General features: G+C 43.5%; 1 protein-coding gene and 1 long non-coding RNA gene across 4 annotated transcripts; one reads left to right on the top strand and one right to left on the bottom strand.

Annotated features, from left to right (window-relative positions):
• Positions 1 to 1,733: 1,733 nt before the first annotated feature.
• On the bottom strand, positions 1,734 to 2,914 carry LOC118608670. Its single transcript, XR_004953093.1, has 3 exons — positions 2,677 to 2,914; positions 1,962 to 2,175; positions 1,734 to 1,847 (listed from the first exon to the last, which is right to left on the bottom strand). It is a non-coding gene; the product is annotated as an uncharacterized LOC118608670 (long non-coding RNA).
• Positions 1,755 to 9,965, top strand: PRDM8 (PR/SET domain 8). Of its 3 annotated transcripts, none has more exons than XM_036227805.1 (6): positions 1,755 to 1,871; positions 2,114 to 2,363; positions 3,405 to 3,541; positions 5,780 to 6,000; positions 6,962 to 7,193; positions 7,584 to 9,965. In XM_036227805.1, exons 4-6 carry the CDS (start codon positions 5,782 to 5,784, stop codon positions 9,197 to 9,199), a joined length of 2,067 nt encoding a protein of 688 aa, XP_036083698.1. In that variant the 5' UTR covers positions 1,755 to 1,871; positions 2,114 to 2,363; positions 3,405 to 3,541; positions 5,780 to 5,781; the 3' UTR covers positions 9,200 to 9,965. The 3 variants fall into 3 exon arrangements, with proteins under 3 accessions (XP_036083698.1, XP_036083699.1, XP_036083700.1); XM_036227806.1 differs by having other exon boundaries at positions 5,730 to 6,000; XM_036227807.1 differs by lacking the exons at positions 1,755 to 1,871; positions 2,114 to 2,363; positions 3,405 to 3,541 and adding an exon at positions 3,559 to 4,315.
• The last annotated feature ends 11,834 nt before the right edge of the window (positions 9,966 to 21,799 follow it).

The following is a 21,799-nucleotide window of genomic DNA, read 5'->3' as shown; positions in this document are numbered from 1 at the left end:
AAATATATGCATAAATCCATTGTTCCATGTGAATCAGATAAAACTATTGACTGAGGTACATTTTTATAGTACTATTTGAGGCTGAATAAATGCCTCAATCATTCATTTAGTGTCAGTGAATTTCAGTAAGTAATAATGCAGAGTGATTTTGAAGTAGTTTATGCCCATAAATTTTAGCCCATAAATTTCTAGAGAAATAAAAATAATTTGTAGATTTTCTTTATCTCCTATTATTAATGATTGTTATTTAGACCACTTATATTGCCAAAAAAAATAGATACCACTTAAAATATTGGAAAACCTCAAAGTAAGAACTTCAAGCTTAATCTTCCCATGTTTAGTTTTGTTGTTGTTGTTATCTCAATCATTTAATACATAAGACAAAGGAGTCAGTTGGAGTCATTAAATGTTAGAAATTCTTTTATTTTGGGAGTTTTTTCCCTGAAATCAATAAGGAAAATCTAATTAAGGGGCAGAAAAAATGAACAGAGGAAATATCATCTGATGGCCACATTCTCAACATACATTTCTCCTCTTCGATGTATAGAATTTTAGCTCTTTTTCTTTTTAAGATTCGGAAGGCCGAGTCCCCTTACCCCCAACGTAAGTACAGAAACATTTTTTAGTTTCTAAAAACTGAAGTCTAGGTACATTACCTCAAATGAGACATAGTCTAAGATGTGCCCTTTATATTTAAGAAAGGAAAGGCCAGAGGAAAGAAAAATGCCTTCGTTTAGGGTTTAAGGTATTCCAGAATGTGGGCATTCTGGAATGGATTTTTTTATACTTACAACATGTTAGAGGATTTATTTTAAGTGGCTTGCATGGACAGATGACTTTCCCTGGAAAAAGGCAAACTTCCTGTTCTCTAATAGCAAAAGAAGGGTCTAAGTAGTGTTCTGTTCATCAGTTTAATGGAATTAGGTTTGCGGACACTGTCCCCAACCATACACATAGCTTCCCCTTCGCTTTATCAGGCTGTCAGTTTCTAAGGGACCAGAACTCCCTTATGGCTATTTCTCTCTTAACTTGCTGTTGTTTACACCTATCTCTTTTTCTTTTTCTTTATCCTTCTCTTCTCTGAATTCGCTTAAGTGTCTAGCTACTATTTTTCAACCTTGCAGGTTATTTTACAGATGTTTGAGGCAATTCTTTGACATTTCTAACTCCCTTGCCCTCTCTTTAAACAAAGTATTTGGGGTTGGGGGTGGAGAGAAAGAAAGGTTGAGAGGAGAATGGAGCATCCAGTCATAAGACAACTGGTGGCTAAATACAGTTGCAGATTTCTCATACACAGACATGTGAGAGCCCTCAGCATTGAGCCTTGGTCATTATATGAGTTGTCCTTAGCCAAACTATTTAAAAGTGTGCACATGTGCACAAGAGAAATGATATGTTAAGACAAAAGACAACTGCAGTTTGAGAAGCTTTCTTTTTGAAAAGTCAGTAGCTAACCTGGAAATAAAGGGAGAACTCTCTCTTTCTTCCCTAGTTTATGGCAATTTCTCAACCCTGCTTTCCCTGAGCACCAGCTTAATCCTAGGCAGCAGCAATGTCTGATCCTAAGCACTGAGAACTTACAGGAGGAGAACACGCGGGATGGGGGAGAAGGTGGGCGGGGATGGTGCGGGGGAGGAGGGGGAGGCTGACCAGGGCCCATTGAAAAGAGAAGGGAACAGAGGAACAGACCAAGGAGAAAATAACTCACTTAATGGGAAATTCCTCGCATTTTTTTTTTTTCTCCTCAGCAAAATCCGTTCGTTCCTAGTCTCTTCGGACCGCAGGCGCCAAAGAGGAAAAGCTCAGCGCCTCGACGCCTCACTAGGTTCCGGAGGGAGGTCTCAGAGCTGCGAAAGAATCAAACCAACTCGGTACATACCTTTTCCTTTAAGGGGTTTTTTGCCAACCCAATCCACTTACCTTATTTCAAAACTGGATAAAAAACAAGGCTGTCTGCTCACCTCAAGTCGTGGTTCTGCTTCGTCCACTTTAGCCGGCTACGCATCCGATTTATCCTAAAGCTAACAGATTGCTCTCTTCGCTATAATGGTGTTGTGGGTGGGGCCGAGGGCGTGGGACCGTGTACATCACTCAAAGGCCTTTCTTCCCTTAGGAGTAGAGAGTTGAACGGCGAAAAAGGACGCTGAGATCCCTAGCGAAAATGTGCTTCGGCCCCTGTTGAAGGAGGCAACTTTAATACTGTTGAAGACCTCAAGTCATTAGCATCAGCTGCTGCACTAAAGGGGCCAGCCAGCGCCTCTAAGTGGCTTAGCGCACAAACGAGGCTACCGAGACAGCCGCGGCAACTCCATCCACTCTCCCACCGCAGGCTGGACGTGGAAAGCTCTCCGGGGCACATCTCGGTAATCATTTTTACTTCTGACTCACTCTTCCCTCACCCACCAGAGGTCTTAGAATACCATCCTCCCCCAACATGGGACCCCCTTGAGGATTACGCAAAATGCGCGGGGCATGAGATGGAACAGCAGGAATAGTTTGAGTCTAGTGTCCTGGGTTCTTCCCAACCGTCTCTCCCTCACCCCTTCCCCTGCTCAGATATTTGTGTCCTTGGACCAGATAACCCCTGTAAATCCCCTTCCAAGGTTTGGCGGGGTCCCCATTTCCCTTCCCTTATCCCATCTCCAGCTCCACGGAAAGACTGAGCCAAGTTCTCACCAATGCGCATCCTTTCTGAATCTTGCTCGCAAGGGCTTGGTAGAGTGAGCGCTCCTAGAGAGAGGTGGCGCTGGTTTATCAGCCCCAGGCAACTAGCGGCGCGAATCAGCGAGGGTTCAATAGCCAGAGAATCCCTCCGGGCTAATCCGCAACCACCCTGCACTGCATAGAACTCAAAATCGGAAAATGAGCCCTGCGTCCGTGCGCGCGCTGAGGCCACCTTTTTGCCAGAGGTTCTTCCAAGTGCCAGACAAAACGGGGAAAGGCCCTTTCCAGTTCTTTTGGTACACCCCTTTCCGACCCCGAAACTGATTTCCCCCTCCTACCAGTCCCAGAGGGCCGATGCTTTAGGAGGTGGTTGGACGGGCCACGCTCTGGGAGGCGTTGCCCATTGGGAAAGGCGCTCGGGATCTGCGGGGCGCCGGCAAGCGGGAGAGACCGCTTCCAGGCAGGCGGCGCCGGAGGGAGCGCCCAGCCCAGCAAAGAGTTAAAGGGAGGGGACGTGGGCTGTCACGCGTCATTGGGCAGATTATGTGCAGCAAACAAAAAGTGTGTGTCTGCGTGCCAGTCAGTCACTGCATCGGGTCCATCTGTACAACTCTCTCTCTCTCTCTCTCTCTCTCTCTCTCTCTCTCTCTCTCTCTCTCTCTCTCCCTCCCTCCCTCCCTCCCTACTCTCCCCTCATTTCTCTCTCTCCATCTCTCTTCCTCTGTCTTTCCTCTCTTTAGGCAGAGTCTACAAGACAGCAACATCAACACCTCTTGACATGGAAATACACTGATACAATAAGCAAAAGAAACACTCGTTTGCATCTCCCGCTTTCAGGTGGCCTTATTTGGGCGATTGCATCCTGACCTTATTTCTGGTAAGTCTAAGTGCATTGATGTGGGAGGGGGATGGGAGGAAGGTAGGTTTAGGGGGAGAGTGGAAAATTTTGTTCTCTCATTATCCAGAAAGAGAGGGGGGAGTAATTGTTGAGGGGATCTCTGCTGCCAATAAGATTATACAAAGGGAGGAGCTGGTGGAGAGCACTTTGCCGGAGAAGCGAGCGGCTGGGGAGCGCGCGGCCGCCAGACAATGCCTGCCTCCAGGGGAGGGCGAGCGGCCGGCAGCAGCAACCTGCTTTTGGCAAGCCCAGCCGGCTCTGGAGAGGCTGCCCCAGCGGATGAGAACCTGGGGCCTAGAGAAGGATGCTGAGCTGTGAAGGGTTGGGTGGCAGACGACCGCACGCCGGCGGGCGAGCTCGGGCTCTCTCCCAGCGGTTATTGTGACAGTCTTGATGCTCGTGGCGGCCGCCTCGGCGACGCGGACTCCTATTAGCGCGGCGTAGCGAGGATCTTTTCACCGTATTGTTAGGTAGAACTGCATTTTAATGATTGCGTCCCTGCTGTTGCCCGAAGTGACGGGGCGACCTCCCGGCACAATGAAACCCTTGTGTGAAAGAGATATTTTAAAGGAAGAGAGAAATTTGGGGCATAAAATGCTGAATTGAGGAAATTGAGAGAATAAGATTCTGTTGGAAAGGAGATGAGAAGTTCTGGAGGATTTTTAAAATATGTTAAAATTTGCAATTGGAGATCAGAAAATCTACCTTGTGTGGGGTAAAAATGGCCACGGATAGATCTTGTATCATAATAAAGTAAGTTTCTACTTTATGGATATTTCTTTTATTTCTGTCCAGTAGATACTACTTGATATTTGAGGAATATAGCAGAGTGAATGGGAAAAGAGGCTGGCCAAAGTTTCATGCTCTATTAGCTGGAAAGGAAAAAAACACTACCTTGTAATCACATTTGCAAAATTAATTGGTTAATAGACATTAAGATTAAAATGGACACTACTAATATTATTTCATAATGAACAGCTTCTCAGGTAAAGAATTAGGTCTACTCTTTCCTGCTAGTTAAATTATACCAAACATACACCAATTACCACTATAGTGACGTTATTAAGGAAAAACCAACTTGAGGGAATCTTTTAATCAGTCAGAAAGAGTGAACAATGCAGTTAATTGAAAACCAGTTTAAATTTCGAATGCTTATTTTGTGTTTTTAAAACAAGTCTCATAGGCAGTGTCCAGTGGCAAAGGAAGAAAAATGTCTCTTTATGAGTTTATTAGAAAACCCTCCATCGAGGCATTGCTTTCTAAATTGCTGCAGATTAAACAGCTGGAAAGCCCACCGAGGTCTACTCAAGCAGGCTGCTGCCCCTCTTGCCCAGACAGGGTCGTATCTGGGAAGCGAGAATTCGCCAGTCATTACACATGCGGTATTTTAGATTGGAGACACTTCGGGTCTGCCTTGTACCTACTCACTTCATGAGGCACATGCGACTCAATCCACCCCCTTGTATAACAAGGTAACTGGGATTCGCCCTCATCCATAAATAAGCATGTCGAGAAAAAATAATTACCTCTGCTTGCTGCTTTTAATTAAAGCCTCAGAGGGACAGTGTTGGATTATGGTAATGAGCAGACATACGTCCCCTCTTGTAGGCTGCAGAAAAAGGTTAGCTGACACGGAATCAGTGGCCCTGACACTCCACTTGAAATCCATTCGCCATGCTCGGCTGTCTCCGCCTGTTCTCTAATGCTGCTCCCCTCTTTGGAAGAAAAAATAAATAAAATCAGCTCCCCGGCACCCAGTTCAAAACATAAGAAGAGAGGAAAGGTGTTTTCTCTCAAGGGTTAGAAATTTCTTTCAGTCAGGACAATCTATAGACTAGTAAAAAATACTATTGCTGTCCCCTACCCTAACCCGTGAAATCCTGCCCCATTCTCCCCCAAGTTAATGAAAAAACAAAAACAAAACAAAACCCGATCTCGTCTTTCCTTAGCCCTATGGTTTCCTTCTCGCAGTCAGTCTACGCTGAGCTCCTACTATTCCAATTAATTTTTTTAAAGGAAGGGAAAGTACTCTTTAGTTGGCATTTTCAGAATACTCCAGATTTAATCTGCCATTAGCTTTATTTCTGACATTAGAGCTGTGCAAAAATCAGGGGAATTCAAGAAAAATCTGTCGAGTGATTAAAATGTTCTGCCTGGATTCATAAAGGCAAAAGGATTAATGCAACCCACTTCGTTGTCCTGTGAATCTGTCTCCAGCGATGGAGGATTCGGGCATCCAGCGAGGCATCTGGGATGGAGATGCCAAGGCTGTCCAACAGTGTCTGACAGATATTTTTACCAGCGTTTACACCACCTGCGACATTCCTGAGAATGCTATATTTGGTCCCTGTGTCTTGAGCCATACTTCACTGTACGACAGCATAGCTTTCATAGCTCTCAAGTCCACTGACAAGAGAACAGTTCCTTACATTTTTCGGGTAAGTCTTGGCCGGTACTGCTTAGGGTTTGAGGGTAATGTCCTGTTGAAAACAGACTAAGACTCATTCTAAGACAAGCTGAGACATGTACTGAATGGAGAAAATGCAACAATATGAGTCATCCACTAAAAATTGAAAAGGAGAATTAAATTCAAATTATTGTCAACTGATTTTCTGGAATAAATGACAAAATTTGATTTGGAATGCCAGTTATGTCTAAATCCCTCAAGTCCAGGCATTCTTGTGATGAACGCTACTTTCTTAACTTGGGGAAATTTCACCAAGAGTTGAGGCTATTTACATACTAAGTACTTTTTGTAAGCACTTTTATTCTAAGTATTGGGCTCATTTGCCCTCCAACCTAGGAGGTCTTCTGTTCCCCTAAATATTATTCTTTCTGGGAAAGGCAGATAGTGCCTATGATCTGTAATTAAATAAAAATGTTAATGTTTCGACAATTAAAACATTATTATATTTATATGTTTGAGTTAGAACATATTCTTTTTTTTACAAAGAAACACTATTTAAGCCAAAATTAGGAAGATAAGTGAATGCCACAATAATTTCTGAGATGTAAGCTTGCTTTCCATGTCCCAAACAAAATTCTCCCACATTTTTGTAATGTGGGACAACTTAGACTTAAATTCTCAAGAGGTTATCACTAATTTGAATTGTAAGAAGAAATTCTCTCATTTAATGGCCAACCACTATATGAAAACAAGTACTTAAATAGGCTATATGGCTGATGCAGCGATCCAAGGGACAGTTGGTTATCTTGCCTGCTGGTTACAAACATGAGGATGGGTGCCAACTTGGGTCAAGTTTTTGGAATCTTGATCTCAGATGAATCTTTGGAAAAGAATAACAGAGAAAATGGCCCTGGTTCCTCTGGCATCATTCTCTCACAAAAGTCTCCCTCCTCTACCCCCTTCCTTCTTATATTTTTTTTCCTAAACTGTAGGTAGACACTTCAGCGGCAAATGGATCCTCAGAAGGTCTCATGTGGCTGCGTCTGGTCCAATCAGCCAGAGATAAAGAAGAGCAGAACCTTGAAGCCTATATAAAAAACGGACAGCTGTTTTACCGCTCTCTCCGCAGGATTGCCAAAGACGAGGAGTTACTAGTTTGGTACGGGAAAGAACTGACTGAGTTACTGTTGCTCTGCCCTTCTAGACCCCACAGCAAAATGAACGGTAGGTTGGCTCGCGACCTGCGTGTGGGCCCTTAACTAGCGAGGGGCAACCAGGGAGCTGGGGGCACACTCTAGCCCATGGGCGTGCCTTTCCTCTTTTTGGACATCTCTTACAAAACTTCTGATAGCCAGTCCGTCATGAAGTTGGGGCAGATGGGTGAAAATAAATCGGGGACACTTGGCTTAATTACTGCACCCACCCCCCCCCCCAAAAAAAAATCAGGAGGGAAAGTTAAGTCGGGTCGTACAGGATCTTCTTTTCTCAGGCATTCAGGCCCGAAGAGATGGTGGATTTGTAAAGGGGGTGATGGCAAACTGGCCTGGTGATGATGCTGAGTAATCATGTGGTATGCGTGTGTGTGCGTGTGTGTGGTGTTTGCTCACTAAGCAGGGTCGTCCCCTTACACATGCCTGGAATGCAGCCAACGTTTCCAGTTTGAGTTCCCTTATGTGGCGCATCTACGATTCCGCTGCCCCAAGAGACTTCACAGCACTGATAGGAGCCTCCAAGACGAGCAAGGCGGCGGCGTGGGCACCAAGGATCACGGTGGCGGCGGCGGCGGCAAGGACCAGCAGCAACAGCAACAGGAGGCGCCCTTGGGCCCGGGACCCAAGTTCTGCAAAGCCGGCCCGATTCACCACTACCCGGCTCCCTCCCCCGAGGGCAGTAACCAGGCCGCCCCCGGGGTTGGAAGCAGCGCGAAGCCGTCCACGGACTTTCACAACCTGGCCCGGGAGCTGGAGAACTCCGGGGGAGGCAGCAGCTGCTCCCCAGGCCGGAGCCTCAGCAGCGGCAGCAGCGGCGGCGGCCACCAGGAGGCGGAGCTGAGTCCCGACGGCAACGCCGCGGGCTTGGGCAAAGGGAAAAGGAAATTCCCAGAGGAGGCGGCGGAGGGAGGCGGCGGCGGCGGCGCGGGGCTGGTGGGAGGCCGAGGCCGCTTCGCCGAGCGGCCGCTGCCCGCGTCCAAGGAGGACCTGGTGTGCACGCCGCAGCAGTACCGCGCCTCGGGAAGCTACTTTGGCCTGGAAGAGAACGGCCGCCTGTTCGCCACGCCGAGCCCCGAGACGGGCGAGGCGAAGCGCAGCGCCTTCGTGGAGGTGAAGAAGGCGGCCCGAGCGGCAGGTCTGCAGGAGGAGGCCGCCGCCGACGGCGGGGGCGCCGCTGCCGAAGACCAGGACGCGGGCGGCGGCGGCGGCTCCTCCACACCCGTGGCTGCGTCGCCGGCCGGTGCCGAGAAGCTGCTGGCCCCGCGGCCTGGGGCCCCGCTGCCCAGTCGGCTGGAGGGCGGCAGCCCGGCGCGGGGCAGCGCTTTCACCTCCGTGCCGCAGCTGGGCGGCGCGGGCGGCGGCGGCGGCGCGGGCGGCGGCGGCGGCGGCGCGGGGGCCGTGGGCGGCGCGGGCGGCGGCCAGGGCGCCGCGTCGGACGAACGCAAAAGCGCCTTCTCGCAGCCGGCGCGCTCCTTCTCGCAGCTGTCCCCGCTCGTGCTGGGCCAGAAGCTAAGCGCGCTCGAGCCGTGCCACCCCGGCGACGGCGTGGGCCCCACCAGACTCTACCCCGCCGCCACCGACCCTCTGGCCGTGAAGCTGCAGGGAGCCGCGGACCTGAACGGAGGTTGCGGGGCCCTGCCAAGCGGCGGCGGCGGCCTGCCCAAACAGAGCCCCTTCCTCTACGCCACCGCTTTCTGGCCCAAGAGCTCCGCAGCGGCAGCGGCAGCGGCGGCCGCGGCCGCGGGGCCCCTGCAGCTGCAGCTGCCCTCGGCGCTCACGCTGCTGCCGCCCTCCTTCACCTCGCTGTGTCTGCCGGCGCAGAACTGGTGCGCCAAGTGCAATGCCTCTTTCCGCATGACCTCCGACCTGGTGTACCATATGAGGTCGCATCACAAAAAGGAGTACGCCATGGAGCCCTTGGTGAAGCGGCGGCGGGAGGAGAAACTCAAGTGCCCCATTTGCAACGAGTCCTTCAGGGAGCGCCACCACCTCTCCAGGCACATGACCTCACATAATTGACATGGAAAGGACCCCAGCTTTCCACGCGCGCGCGCGCACACGCACAGTCAAGCCACCTGTAGGAACAAAAATGTGAGGACATCCGCCACCTCCTCGTAACCTAAAACATTGCACCCAGAAAAAGTCACACACACTCACATCTTCCCCCGCGTCTCATTCAAATGTCGTTTACCGGAGACGAACACCACACACACACACACACACACACACACACACACACACACCCCACACGAGACCGGATGGTGGATTTTGATTGGGTGGGTTTAAGGGATTTTCTTTTGAATGCACGCATTTTCACTTTCCCAAAAACAAAGGTACATTTTTTAAAATGTCATATATTGCAACATATTGATGCATTTGTCATACGTTTCTACTTAAATTATTAAGCACTTACAGTTTAGATGTAATAATTATATGTAAGGGCAAAATTTATTTTAGATATAAAGTAAAAGGAGGGTGAGATGCTTTCTGCATTTCTTGATGACTGTTTGTGTTCTTACAAAAATAAACAAAATGAATAAAAAAGGGATCACCATTCAATTTAAGTTTCCAGGGGGAAGTGCATGTATCATGAAATGATTATGGACTTCAATGAAGAATGTCATTATTATGTAAATATGTATTTCCTTTTACTACAAAGTGTAATTTTGTGCCAGTGAAATTGAGTCTGAATAGTTATGTGTTTCTTTTATCCCTGAAAAGATTTATTAAACTTTATAGATTATCCGGGTATGTTGGATGCTTTGACAATAAATGACTATTTTCTTCAAAGCAATTATTTGGAAAGTGTTTTCAAATATTTTTTGGCGTCAAGGGCTATTTTGAGTAGTACCATCTATCTTCATTGATAGAGGAAAAGAAAAGATAGCAGGAGAGGGATGACAGACACTGCCCACTAGCATTTGTTTACTCTAAGTCAATTTTGAGCCTAATAGTGAGAAGGCAAGGTTTGATTGTTTGAAAAACCTTTAGTTGGAAAGCATTGGGTGTCTTGATCAAAGGAAAAATCAGTTAAACGAAGATGCCTGCCATGAAACTAACCTTCACTGGGATATCAGCATTCTTTTCAGCAGCAGGATAATTAGCATCTTCACAAAGTGGTCAGAGACAATTTTTAGGTCTGGATAAGGGAGACCAGATGAAAAGCCTACTTAAGGTAACGCCTGTGTGGAAGAGTATTTTGTCCTCCAGAACCTATCATTCTGTCATTACCTATTAAGAGACCGAATGGAGAGTTTCTTTAGAAACTAAAGTGAAATGACCACAGTAGTCTGTATTGCAGGCCCCAGCATTCCTACTAAAGACTTGAGCAGTTGCACAGCCTCTGGAAAACACTAGTCCTAGAGCATTACAATACAGAAGAACCTGATAACTTTCCTTCTCTCCCTCCCATTCCTCTTATGAAAAGTCTCTCTGTACTCTTCACATACTGAGAACAAATCTTAGTTAAATAGAGTGTGCATACGAAAGTGTGTGTGGTATATCCAACAACCATTAGATACAAAGGTCTTCGAATGGCATGTACTTAATCCATGGTCATCTTCAGAGTCACTCTGTGGGTTATCTAGTTACAGACACGGCAAGTGTTTATCTACACAGGAGGTGATCTTTCCCAATTTCCCCTACCTTTCCTTCACATTTTGTCATCCCTCCCCTGTCAGAAGGAGGACACCTGTGAAAAGGTCTGAAATGGTAAACTTGCATAAGTTCTCATTGCAGGCTTTCAAAGTTTTTTCCTAAAAGGATTATAAAAGCTTTATTACCTTAAGGTGATTACAGAACTAGTTATGATTAGGACAGGGAGCAGGTAAAGACCAGGGACAGGGCAAAGAGATGTAACCATGGTGTGACCTAGGTTGGTGAAAACACAGATTAACTTTCTTAAGTTCAAGTGCTTTTTGTGCCACATTTTTTTTTGGGGGGGGGGGACTGCTAGGCAACAGTTGGATGAACTGAAACACTAATCCTCAGGAAAGTGTGATGAGAACAGTCCAAAATTCCAGTTCTAACTCCGTCTGCTATTCATGCCTAGTACAACCTTGCTTTATTATTAGTATTTGATTTACCTGTTTTTCTCATCTGTACAATGAGGCAGGTTCTGCTACTTTTAAAGCACTTGCAGCGCTGTAGAATTGATTTTTCTAATAGGTTAATCCAGGTCCAAATAAGTCTAAAGGGGATTTTCTAGAGAAAAGTCAAAGACTGGTTGAGAAGCAAAGTTGATGGCAAGAAGTGAGAAAGATAGTGGGTAAATGGGAGATGGGCCTCAAGAGATCCTTAAATCACTTGGGAGGCCAACTAAATTGTCCAATTGTCCATACCTGGGACACTAGTGGATCCCTGGAGCAAAAGTTTCTTAAAAAACAAACAACGAACCCAGGTTGTCTGGGGGGTAACCTATAAAAATAAAAAATAAAATAAAATAAAAAACTTGAATGCCCCTTTATTTCTGTCTTCCTTCCAGAAAGGAGGTGTCTTCATATACTTGTTGGGGATTCAGAGATGAACTTAGGTCTAGAAAAAGGTAAGCAAATACTGCTTTTTGAAAAGGGCTTCCTCATTGTCTGGAATCTCATTTTCTGAAGGATTTAAGTAGACACTTCCTGAGCTTCCCGGTGTTTTCTTTCATATAATCATTAACTTAATCACACAATCAGGAAGAAAGCCGAGCCTTGGCTGAGCTACTGCACAGGCGATCCAGGTAGGTGTGTTGGTGGCAGACACTTTAGGGGTGGGTAGCTATGCTGATCAATCGGTCCACAGATCTTTTTGGCGGGAAGTAGTATAGGAAGGGCGCCCAGAGCTAGTTTTGCCCTTGGCCAAAGTAAACTGAAAAATGTTTTATTTTAAACCTGAATTTTCAAGCTTTCGGATGTATCTTAACTCTCTCTGTGTCTGAATTTTCTCAGGTGACAGTTTCTAAGACTCCATAACCCCTCCCACCTGCCGAGCTAGCTGAGGTCGCTGGAGGAGGCACTGGGCATAAATGCCTGCACGTGGCTGCATAAGAAAGAAGGTCACAAGGGCATGCGAGCTCGGAGCTGCGCAGGTCCTGTAAAGTCTAGGCAGGTGGCCTGAACTCCCAGTGCCGGGACTGTAGGTCCGAATGACTAGAGAAAGGGAAAATCAACCGGTTGTTGCACCAGCATTTGTTGAGTCCCAGTCATGGGTAGAATGCCTGGGTCTGACCGGGAGCCTAGCGCCCGCGATCTCCAAGCGTGCTCTCGGAGCAGATTCCAAATCCTTCTCCTCATTCGCCGTTTGTGAGTTGGGCTGCAGGGGAGGGAGAAGAGGGGAGAGACGCCTGTGTTTCCCAGGATGTGCTTGCAGAGTATAGCGTACGCCCACAGGCGTGCGGGAACCAGAAGGCGACGGAAGGAACGCACGCACATCTCTGCACCAGTTGGCAGGCACTACGGAACCGAGACCGAAACTGGACGCACCTAGGGAAAATTCCCACGGTCCCGGGCCTATCCCTAGGCTCTGCGGCCCTCCGAGGCCCAGAGTCCCGCGCGTTGCAGTCTCGGCCACGTGAGCGCCAGTTGAAAGCATAGTTGTGTGGCCGGCGTCGGGGGCAGCGGTGGGCAGAGTGGGGGTGGAGTTTGGGGACAAGTGTCTAGCCAGGATTTGAGTTTCCCGCCTCCCATCCCTGTCTCTGAACCGCCAAACACCGCCCGCTTCCTGTCCTCTATTAAATTTTCCCTCCCCGAAGCTTATCTTCTAGGCGTCCTGCCCAGTGAGCGTGACCCGAAGCCAGGACACCTCGAACACCCAGAACCACTTATATCTAGAAAACTGGCCAGAAAGCACGTGCTCCTCCCCACCTGGGATGGATTCCAAGGGGCCGAGCCTCAGAGCGGCCTCGCCTTGTGCATCAGGGGCTTTCCGTATCATTCTTCAACCGCTATGCGCCCGACTCCCCTTCGCCCCACAGGACGAGGCTGCGGGTTCAGGTGGAAGAGTCCGTGTAGGTCTGCAGGGCTCAGGGCCCGTGCGCTTGCGAGGCGCAGACGTCCCCTTCCAGCCGCAGCCTTCAGCGCTCGAGCCCGAAGTGAAGCACCGGGCGGTAAGGGGACCACCGCGAACCCATGGAGCGCGGGCCACACACCGGGAGCGGAGATCCCACCCGAGGTTTTAGATCTTCTATTTTCTCCCGTGGCCCAATCCCATGTTCTGGAATCAATTCGGCTTATTCTATGGTATCTCCTTGTTCCCTTTCCCTCAATCCTTCCTCACCTCCACGCTCTTTTCCATCTCTTAAGCACTTCAGGAGATTTGAGATCATTCCTGGAGTTTGATGAGGAAACTTCCTTGATGATTCTCACCAATCCAGGCAACTCCTATGGTGGTCGCACCAACCCAACAGGAAACTGCGCTGTCAATTACTGGGCATTGAGAACAATCCCACCCTCCATCCGGATTCAAAGAGATAGGCAAGTGCCAGTCCCCAGTCCCTCTCTCCGCCCCCCCCCCCACCCCACACTCACACACACTCATACTCGCATGCACGCACACATCACCTCCTGAACAGTTCCTCTTAGGAACTGGCTTTTGAACTGATATGTTTTGGCCTTCCTTGGAAATGTCATTGTCTTCCCCTAAAGGTGTGCCTGTCTAGAAGCTACCCTGGGAATGAGCCAGAAGTCGGGACACCTTTTTCTCTTCCAAATGCATTTTGGTTGACAGGTGGACCATGAGGCCTAGAATGTTGAGGCAGAAACATATGTCTTACCGGTGGGCCTGAATGCCTTCTGGCTTGTAATCTGGTTGAGCAGGGAGAAGGGATGGCCCTCTGCCTCTCTGATTCACAGATCATATTTCTAAGGCAATCTTGGTTCTTCTTACTTTAAATCGAGACTTAAAACTTTTTAGAAACACGTCTTTCTCCAAAACTAGTAGTTGAAGAACCTGAAGAAAAAGTTCTTTTAAATTTTTTCTCTTTTTTAATCTCGAGGGGTAAAGGTATATAGTAAGGTGTCCTACTTAAATAGCTGTCCTGGTTATGGTAATTATTATTTCCTTATCCCCTTTCAAATTGTGTGTGTGTGTCTGTGTATATGTGTACTGGAATATATATGTATACATATTTGTATGCACAGCATATATCCACATATATGCATGTATGTTATATACACACATATATACTTATATATGCAAGTGTACATGTCTATTTTTAGTACACACACATAAGCACACAACTGGCAGGCACTAGTCTAACTACTTTTCATGTGCTGACTTGGTTTAATTCTCATAATAACACCCAAGAGAAAGTCTACGAAGTGTCCTACTCCATCGTGTTTTAGGATCATGTGATTAGTATGGCTGTCACCTTGGAACAGGAGGATGAGCTTTAACAGAGTGTAATGGAAAGAATAGTGACTCCTAAGTCAGAAGGCCTGCTCCAAATTTTGTGAACATTCCTTCTGTGTGTCTCAGTTTACTTTACTTGAACTTGTGAATAATAACCACCCGTGGACTACCACAACTGTGTTTTGCAAAGCAAATAAAATCCTTTATGTAGAAGCTTTTCATACTAATATACATGCTTGACTTCCTTGCTGGTGAAACGATAACCTTTTAGCCTCAACTTATCTTCCTCAGGTGGTCAGGATGCTCTAGGATGGTTGTAAGAAATCTTTTGTGGCTTTCACTTTATTTAATGATCTTTGCTCATTTTTAAGCAATGAGAGTAACAGCTGATTTCAGTTTGTGAATGTGTATTTAACTACTTGATGTTTCTTTCTAATGTCCCAAACTTACAGAAGGTCATTGAAAAAATACTTGAGAAATAAAACCAAGCAAGCCTATAGGTCCATTCAAGTAAGTGTAGTTTTAATTGGCTTAGCTATAATTCTAAATTATAAGTACAGTGTGTTCCCAGTACTTAAAAATTATAAACCAGTTTAACACTAAGAATAAAAGCATCTGCAAAGAGGAGTCCTAGTTATAATTTGCCCTGCTGTAGAAAAGATGGTCAAAATGCAGAAGAGTAGACCCTTTCTCTTCCTGGGTACCATGTAACAAATAGCAGCCTGCTTAGAAAGCTATCCTGTGAACTGTGTTTAATGAAAACAACTCTGGGCATGTAGGTCATGACAATTCACGAATGATACTCATTATCAGTTGATACCCTCAGAAGGGACCCCTGACTCCAGTGTAAATTTTTTAGAGTTTTTAAATGGACCTTGAGTCACAATTCATTACTTTATCATACATTTTCTCTCTTTTAAAATGGAGATTTGAAGAGAGCATACAAGATTTCTTCTCTTTCTCAACTTTTCTAGGGAGTAAATTCTCTGGGGGAAATATTAAGCTCCTTCTAAACTCCAAGAAAAGGAATGAGATTTGGATGAAAAAATAATTGGACAAAAGCAATGAACTCTAGCAGATTTTTATCCCTTCTCTTCAAATGTCCAGCTACCAATTCCAAATTCCTCTCATTTCTTATTTTGCATTTTTCTGGGGAAAACCAAGATTGTGAATGTCAGGGGAGAAATCTGGAAATCAGTACTACCCTTGACCAGGATCCCAGAGCACACCTGCTGTGGGGGTTGAAATCTGGAAAACTGATTACACTTTTCTCTGGGGATTCATCTCCAGGTGGGTGTGCTAGTATTACACCATGGCTTGTAGAACTTAAAGTAGTTTTATCTGTGTATACTTTTTTGTTAACTGTAAAACCTTTTTTAAAAAAAGCATTTGATGACTTCTTTTCTTCTAAACAAATGAATTAAGATCTATTTTCCCCCCCTGGCAAGATTTTACTGGGTCTTGGAGAAAGGCAAAACAGCTAAACGGTGACACCCAGCCCAGAAAATGTTGTAGATTATACAATTAGAGAAATCTTAGTATTCGTACTGTTCTCTAGGCCCACAAGCCCAGTATAGGAGCCAACTGAGGATGGAGGAAAGAAAATAAAGGGAATATTACTACAGGGTCCCTCCTAGAAAGAGGAGTAAATTGGACTTCTTTGTTAAAATACTTTTGGAGAGAGTGCAAGTTAAACTGCTTGCATTAGCAGAGCTAGATAGAAGTAAATAGTGAATGGTCCAGAAGCATATCTTCGTAGACATTCAATCTGCTCTCTGAATTCCATCTCAAGACCTCTCATCTTCATTTGCCTCTAGATTTTAGGCTTTCTTAGATCTCCCTTAGTCATTTCCCCTCCAGCAAAGCAGTGGTAGGTATACAAAATTGCTACCAGTATGAACATATAAGAATATGAAAAAATTGAATTTACATGAAGGTATTTTCCCATCCATTTGATTTTTTAGTCTTAATTTCTAATTTTGGAACAGTCTAAAGAGAGATGAAGCATTGGTGTGCACAGGTACCTTTCCTCCTGGGGTGATAATGCCTAAAACAGCTTCCAAATCTGAGGTCTTTGATTTTGAGGCTGCATTTGAAAGCGTTTATTAAGCCTCCAAACATGCCTAAACTTAAAACCAGGGAGATATTTAGAAAACCTACCTTTCGAAAATCTAATTCCATGCATAGTAAAGATAATAGCATGGTAAAACAAGTTTCATCAAGTTACATGATTGCCAGAAGCTCACATCTGAATTTCTTAAGTCCTTTAAATATTCAAAATACATTTATTTTGGTATTTAGCCAATTTTATAATAGCTCAGAATTAGGGATTTGAGATTTCAGTAGCACAATTTTTTTCTCTTTGGGACAGTGGCTTGCCTTTGAACACATTTCAAGAGCAAAAATTTAGATTTCATATGTAGACTTTCTGAATTCCTGTCATATTGGCTCTTCAATAGCCAGTTCAAAGACCTAGGAACAGAGTCAACTTTCAAAACAGATAAAAATACTGAAAAAAAAAACTGATAATGATGTCACAATTTCATTGAATCAGTAAGAAAACAACTCCAAAAGAAGAAAATTTCCCAAGACTCCCATTCTCAGAAATTCTCATTAGGAATGATAGATATTAAGAGCTTACCGGGGAGATAAAAAGTAATGATACCATAATGATATCTATAGAACATTACAGAGGTCCTAGAGGAAGAGCTCTCCCTAAATCACCTAGGTAGCTGTTAAAAATGCAGATTCCCAGACGCACCTCTGCAGATTGAAGAGATCTCAGGAGGGGCCTAGAACCCTGCATTTCAAATCATCATCTTAGGTGATTCTAGAGCAAGCGTTTCTTGACCCACACTTTGAGAACAATAACCAGCCCTATGGAGACCTAAATTGAAACAGGAGTACCTCGGTCTAGAAAATTGCTATATTTCTGACCTACTGAGGATCCTTGAGTTATACTATTATTACAAATTTTTTAATCTTCAGTAGTGCTCTGTTTTAGGTCAATTTTCAATTCCTGGTGATGTATAACATGTCAACATTTTGCTCTTTTTCCACTCAAATATGGGTCATTACTGTGAACAACAAAAAGTATAAAAGCATAAAAAGCCTGTTTCAGAAAAACTTTAAGCTAAATATTTATGGAAAAAAGTTCTAAAATGTTCATGGATCATCACCTCTTGAGGGATTTGCTTTTTATTTTTTTTTGGAAATCAATACATTAGGTTTTCTAAAATTATGTCACAACTTATTAGTATGTGTGTGTTTACAACCTTCACCAACTAAGTCTCTGACACCAAGCTCCTCTCCCCATGTTTTTTGAATATATAAAAGCAGCAGAATTGAAATTCCCTTGAGTTACCAGTTTGCTATCCATTCCAGCTCACCACTCAATCACTGATGCTTCTCTGACAGTAGATGCCTACACAGAAGCTGCCATTTTCTGATGGTGAGTAATTCTAAACCACAGACTTCTGCTGCTGAAGCTACTGGTACCAGGGAAACAGACCCCTCCACTGGCTTCATTTCACTAAATTTGCTAATTACTACAGTCTCCTTCTGCCAAGGCTCAGGCCCAAGTCTAAGGAGGCAGGACCAAAAGGGCCTGGCAGCACCAGGTATAATGTAGTAATTACAAGAACCCATTGGTTCTGATGATGCCCATTATCCCTGAACACAATATGGGGTCCTGGAATGCATTTGTTAATGTAAATGTAGCTATGATAATCCTGTCCTACTAGGCTTCTATATTGGTCAGGACATGTCTGAATTCAAGAGAAGATGCAATCTAATACTAAGGTTAGAGTTACAAGATTGGTTTAAAGTCCACACAGTTCTTTATCTGTACAGAGAATCCTGCCAAAAATTAGATGTCTAAAGACCTAACATCTAATTTCCTTCTGGCTTTATCATTCCCTAGCTGTGTGCCCTTGGATTTCACTTGTAAATGAGAGAGTTAGACTATATAAGATCTTCTCATACTTTAGGGTTCACGATAATTACTAGGGAGCTTGATAAATGGACTCTGTTCTGTTTCTGGAGATTCAGAATAAAGGTGCAGTGGCCAGTATTTGCATTTTAATAAACCCTCTGAGTGATTCTCTAACCACTTTTGAAAACATTTGTCTAGATCAATGATTCTCCACTCTGGCCACATATTAGAAACATTTGGAAGGTTTTTAAAAAAATACTCATGACTGGTTCCTCTCCCAATTAAGTAATCAGAATATCTGGATGTGGGACCAGGGCATTGGTGTGCTTTAAAAGTTCTTTTATGTAGCAAGGGTTGAGAATCAGGGGACTGGATCAACTTTAAGATCTTTCCTTAGCTCTAGAGCTCCAACTTCCAATCTAGGATTCTTGGTTCTACACCGCAATTTAGAAACATTGGGCATGCTGTATATACAGACTTATTAGTTGTTACAGGCTAAACTGTAATGTCCTAATCCCTGGTACTTCAGAATGTGCCTGCATTTGGAGATAGGATCCTTAAAGAGGTAATTAAAGTAAAATGAGATTGTACAGGTGAGCCCTATTCCAATATAACTGGTGTCCTTGTAAGAAGGAAAGATGAGGACGTACACAACTCAGAGGGATGGCCACGTCAGTACACAGTGAGAAGGTGGACATCTGTAAGCCAAAAAAGAGAAGCCTCAGAAGAAATTCACCCTGCCAACATCTCACTTGGACTTCTAGCCTCCAGAATTGTGAGAAAGTAAATTTCTGTTGTTTAAGCCCCCTAGTTTGAGGTATTTTATCACAGCAGCCCTAGAAAACCAATATATTAGTCAAATAGTTTACTGAAATCTGTCCGACTTTAAAGTGTTCATCTTCTTTATTAGTTCAGAACCAAGTATAGACACAACTAAGTATGAACACAAATAAACTTTAAAAAAAGTTTTAAAGGTATGAAAAATAATGCGATTTAGTGGGTATTTTTTTTCAAAGTCTTGTTTGAAGATAGGCTAAGGAAATAAGAAATGTAGTTTAAAATACTGTGACCTAATCTTAAGGATGATGTTTTAATGAATAGGTCTTAAAATTACAGGTCTTAAAATTTTTTCAGTGACTTTTTTTCTACCGGTCATAAATAACAAACTTGATTTCAAATAAACAACAAATCACTGCCAATTTTTAAACATTGCCATGTAAATTTAATGTACATTTTAATTATGAGTATACATGAAGCAGAATTTATTATTTTAATTTTAATCCTGCATTTATAAGACAACCCTATCTCCTATACTAATACATCCCTAAATTCGTATGTCCCTTTCTTAAAATTGTCTTAATCTTAATTTTCAATTGGATCTATTCAAAAAAATAATTTTGTCATACCCTGGAAAACACACTGAAAAGAAAAAGGTATATTGCCACCTAGTGGAAAACGGGCAGAATCATCTGGTTATAATTCAGGTTTTCAAACCATAAAATGATTAGTATAAGAAATATTTAAAGTGTGTTTTGGTCATGAATAATTGTGCTCTGTTAATTAAAGGATGTCCTACATGTTTAGCTGTTATATCACTTTTGACTTTTAAGTTAAATGTTTTTAATTTTTATTTAGCAACCACTCATCTACAGTATGCTATATATATATGCTGAGTGACAAAGTTGAACATAATTTTCCTCAAAGACATTTATCTAAAGTGACAAAAAATTTACATATAAATATAAAAAATATTTACCACCCACAGAAGGTCAATAGTATAGTAAATAACCAATGTAAATATAGCTGACGGAGCTTAGACAAGTTACAGCTTTGGGCCTGTTTCCTCATCTGAAAACACAGGCTTGAACTACAAGATTATAAGGTATTTTCAATTCTAGTATGATCAGACTATATATTCATAATGGGCACTCATAATTATTTAGCTCAGAGTCTTTTAAATAATTAAATGAGTGCCCAAACTTGATTTAGCAAATAGTGTTGGTGAGTTAATAGGTGAATGTCTTTGGAATAACATTTCATCATAGAACTAAAAGAAGCTTATTAATGGGAAGGAAGTTCCTATCTATTTATTTTGTTGCCAGGTTCCCAGGGATTTTTTTTTTTCCATAAGAGTAAGGTGACCTGGCTAATTTTAACTTTAGCAATTCCGTTCTATCCAGCTAAGTTATCCTGGCAGCTTCTAATTGGATATAGCATCCTTTATTGTTTCCTGTCCTAAACTTTTAGGAAGTTGCTATTAACTGATTTACTGTTGCTGACCTTTAACAAGCATGAAGGATGATATTCACTGCTTGGTAATCCTGTAAGTCTTTCTCACCAAGGGCCAAGGAAGGAAAGGAGAGTTTAAAGACACTTCCCTTTTAATAGCTCTTGGTATGTCCCAAGAATGTCACAGTTCTTAATTAGTTAACCCTACTATGTGTATGCCCTCTGAAAAGGTCCTATTTCAGATGATGTAATTCAGTGAGCTTAAGTTACCAAGTTGTTTTGGCTCAAATTGTTCGATATGATTTCTTTCTGTACAGCATTAAGATAGAAGTATCATTGAAAGTCTTTCCCTTTCAAATAGGATGGACTTAATGTGAAAATATCTATATGTCTATGGAAAACAAGAAAGTATGCTAAATTAGTAGGTGTTATGAAATATTATAGGTAGGTAGTTTGCTATAATCACCCAACTTTTAAATAATGAGCTGTGAGAAACTACATTTAAATGAGTATTAATAAAAGTCTGTTTGAGGCTTTGTCCAGAGATAAGACACCCCAAAATGCTAATTATAATATTTCTAATAACTTCTTTTACTTCTCCCTACTTTTATTCTATCCCCACAAAAAGAGTCAAGAAAGGAAAAGAAGCAAAATTGTCGATTTTCCAGAGTACATTTATTCTGAATGACATCTAGGAAAGTTGCTTCTGACAGCTGAGGAGAACAGAGAAGACAACTAGGACCTCATTTTTTATTCCTAAAGACTCTTTTTGTGTGTTCTCTTTAGGAATAATTGATTCAAGGGTGGATTTTGTGGCATTTGTTGCCCATATTACCTATTATCTTTCAAATAAAAAAACAACAACAAAAAAATAATATTCTAAGTCCCAAATATAAAGCTGCAAGCTACCTGCCTTCTCAGAATATGTAACTGTTTCTCTTTTATGGGTCTTTCTATACCAATAATTTAGTAACCAGATTCGCCTAGTTTCATAGGTAAACATTTCAAATAATAATGTAAAACACTCTTTAGTCTATCAGATTAAAGTACCCCACATCACTTTCATTATCGATGTCACCAGCCTATTATATGTTTTCTAAATCTTCAATTAAATTGGTAGCTTCAGC

The sequence above is a fragment of the Rousettus aegyptiacus genome, unplaced genomic scaffold, assembly GCF_014176215.1.
Source record: "Rousettus aegyptiacus isolate mRouAeg1 unplaced genomic scaffold, mRouAeg1.p scaffold_m13_p_10, whole genome shotgun sequence".
Taxonomy (NCBI): Eukaryota; Metazoa; Chordata; class Mammalia; order Chiroptera; family Pteropodidae; genus Rousettus; species Rousettus aegyptiacus.
The sequence above is the reverse complement of the archived record's forward strand: the minus strand, read 5'-3'. Positions and strand labels throughout refer to the sequence as shown.

Excerpts from the sequence above, each read along its gene's own strand:
- PRDM8 (XM_036227805.1), top strand. The coding sequence starts at position 5,782 with ATGGAGGATTCGGGCATCCAGCGAGGCATCTGGGATGGAGATGCCAAG. Across the intron at positions 6,001-6,961 it reads CAGTTCCTTACATTTTTCGG|GTAGACACTTCAGCGGCAAA; the intron begins GTAAGTCTTGGC and ends CCTAAACTGTAG. Across the intron at positions 7,194-7,583 it reads ACCCCACAGCAAAATGAACG|GGTCGTCCCCTTACACATGC; the intron begins GTAGGTTGGCTC and ends CTCACTAAGCAG.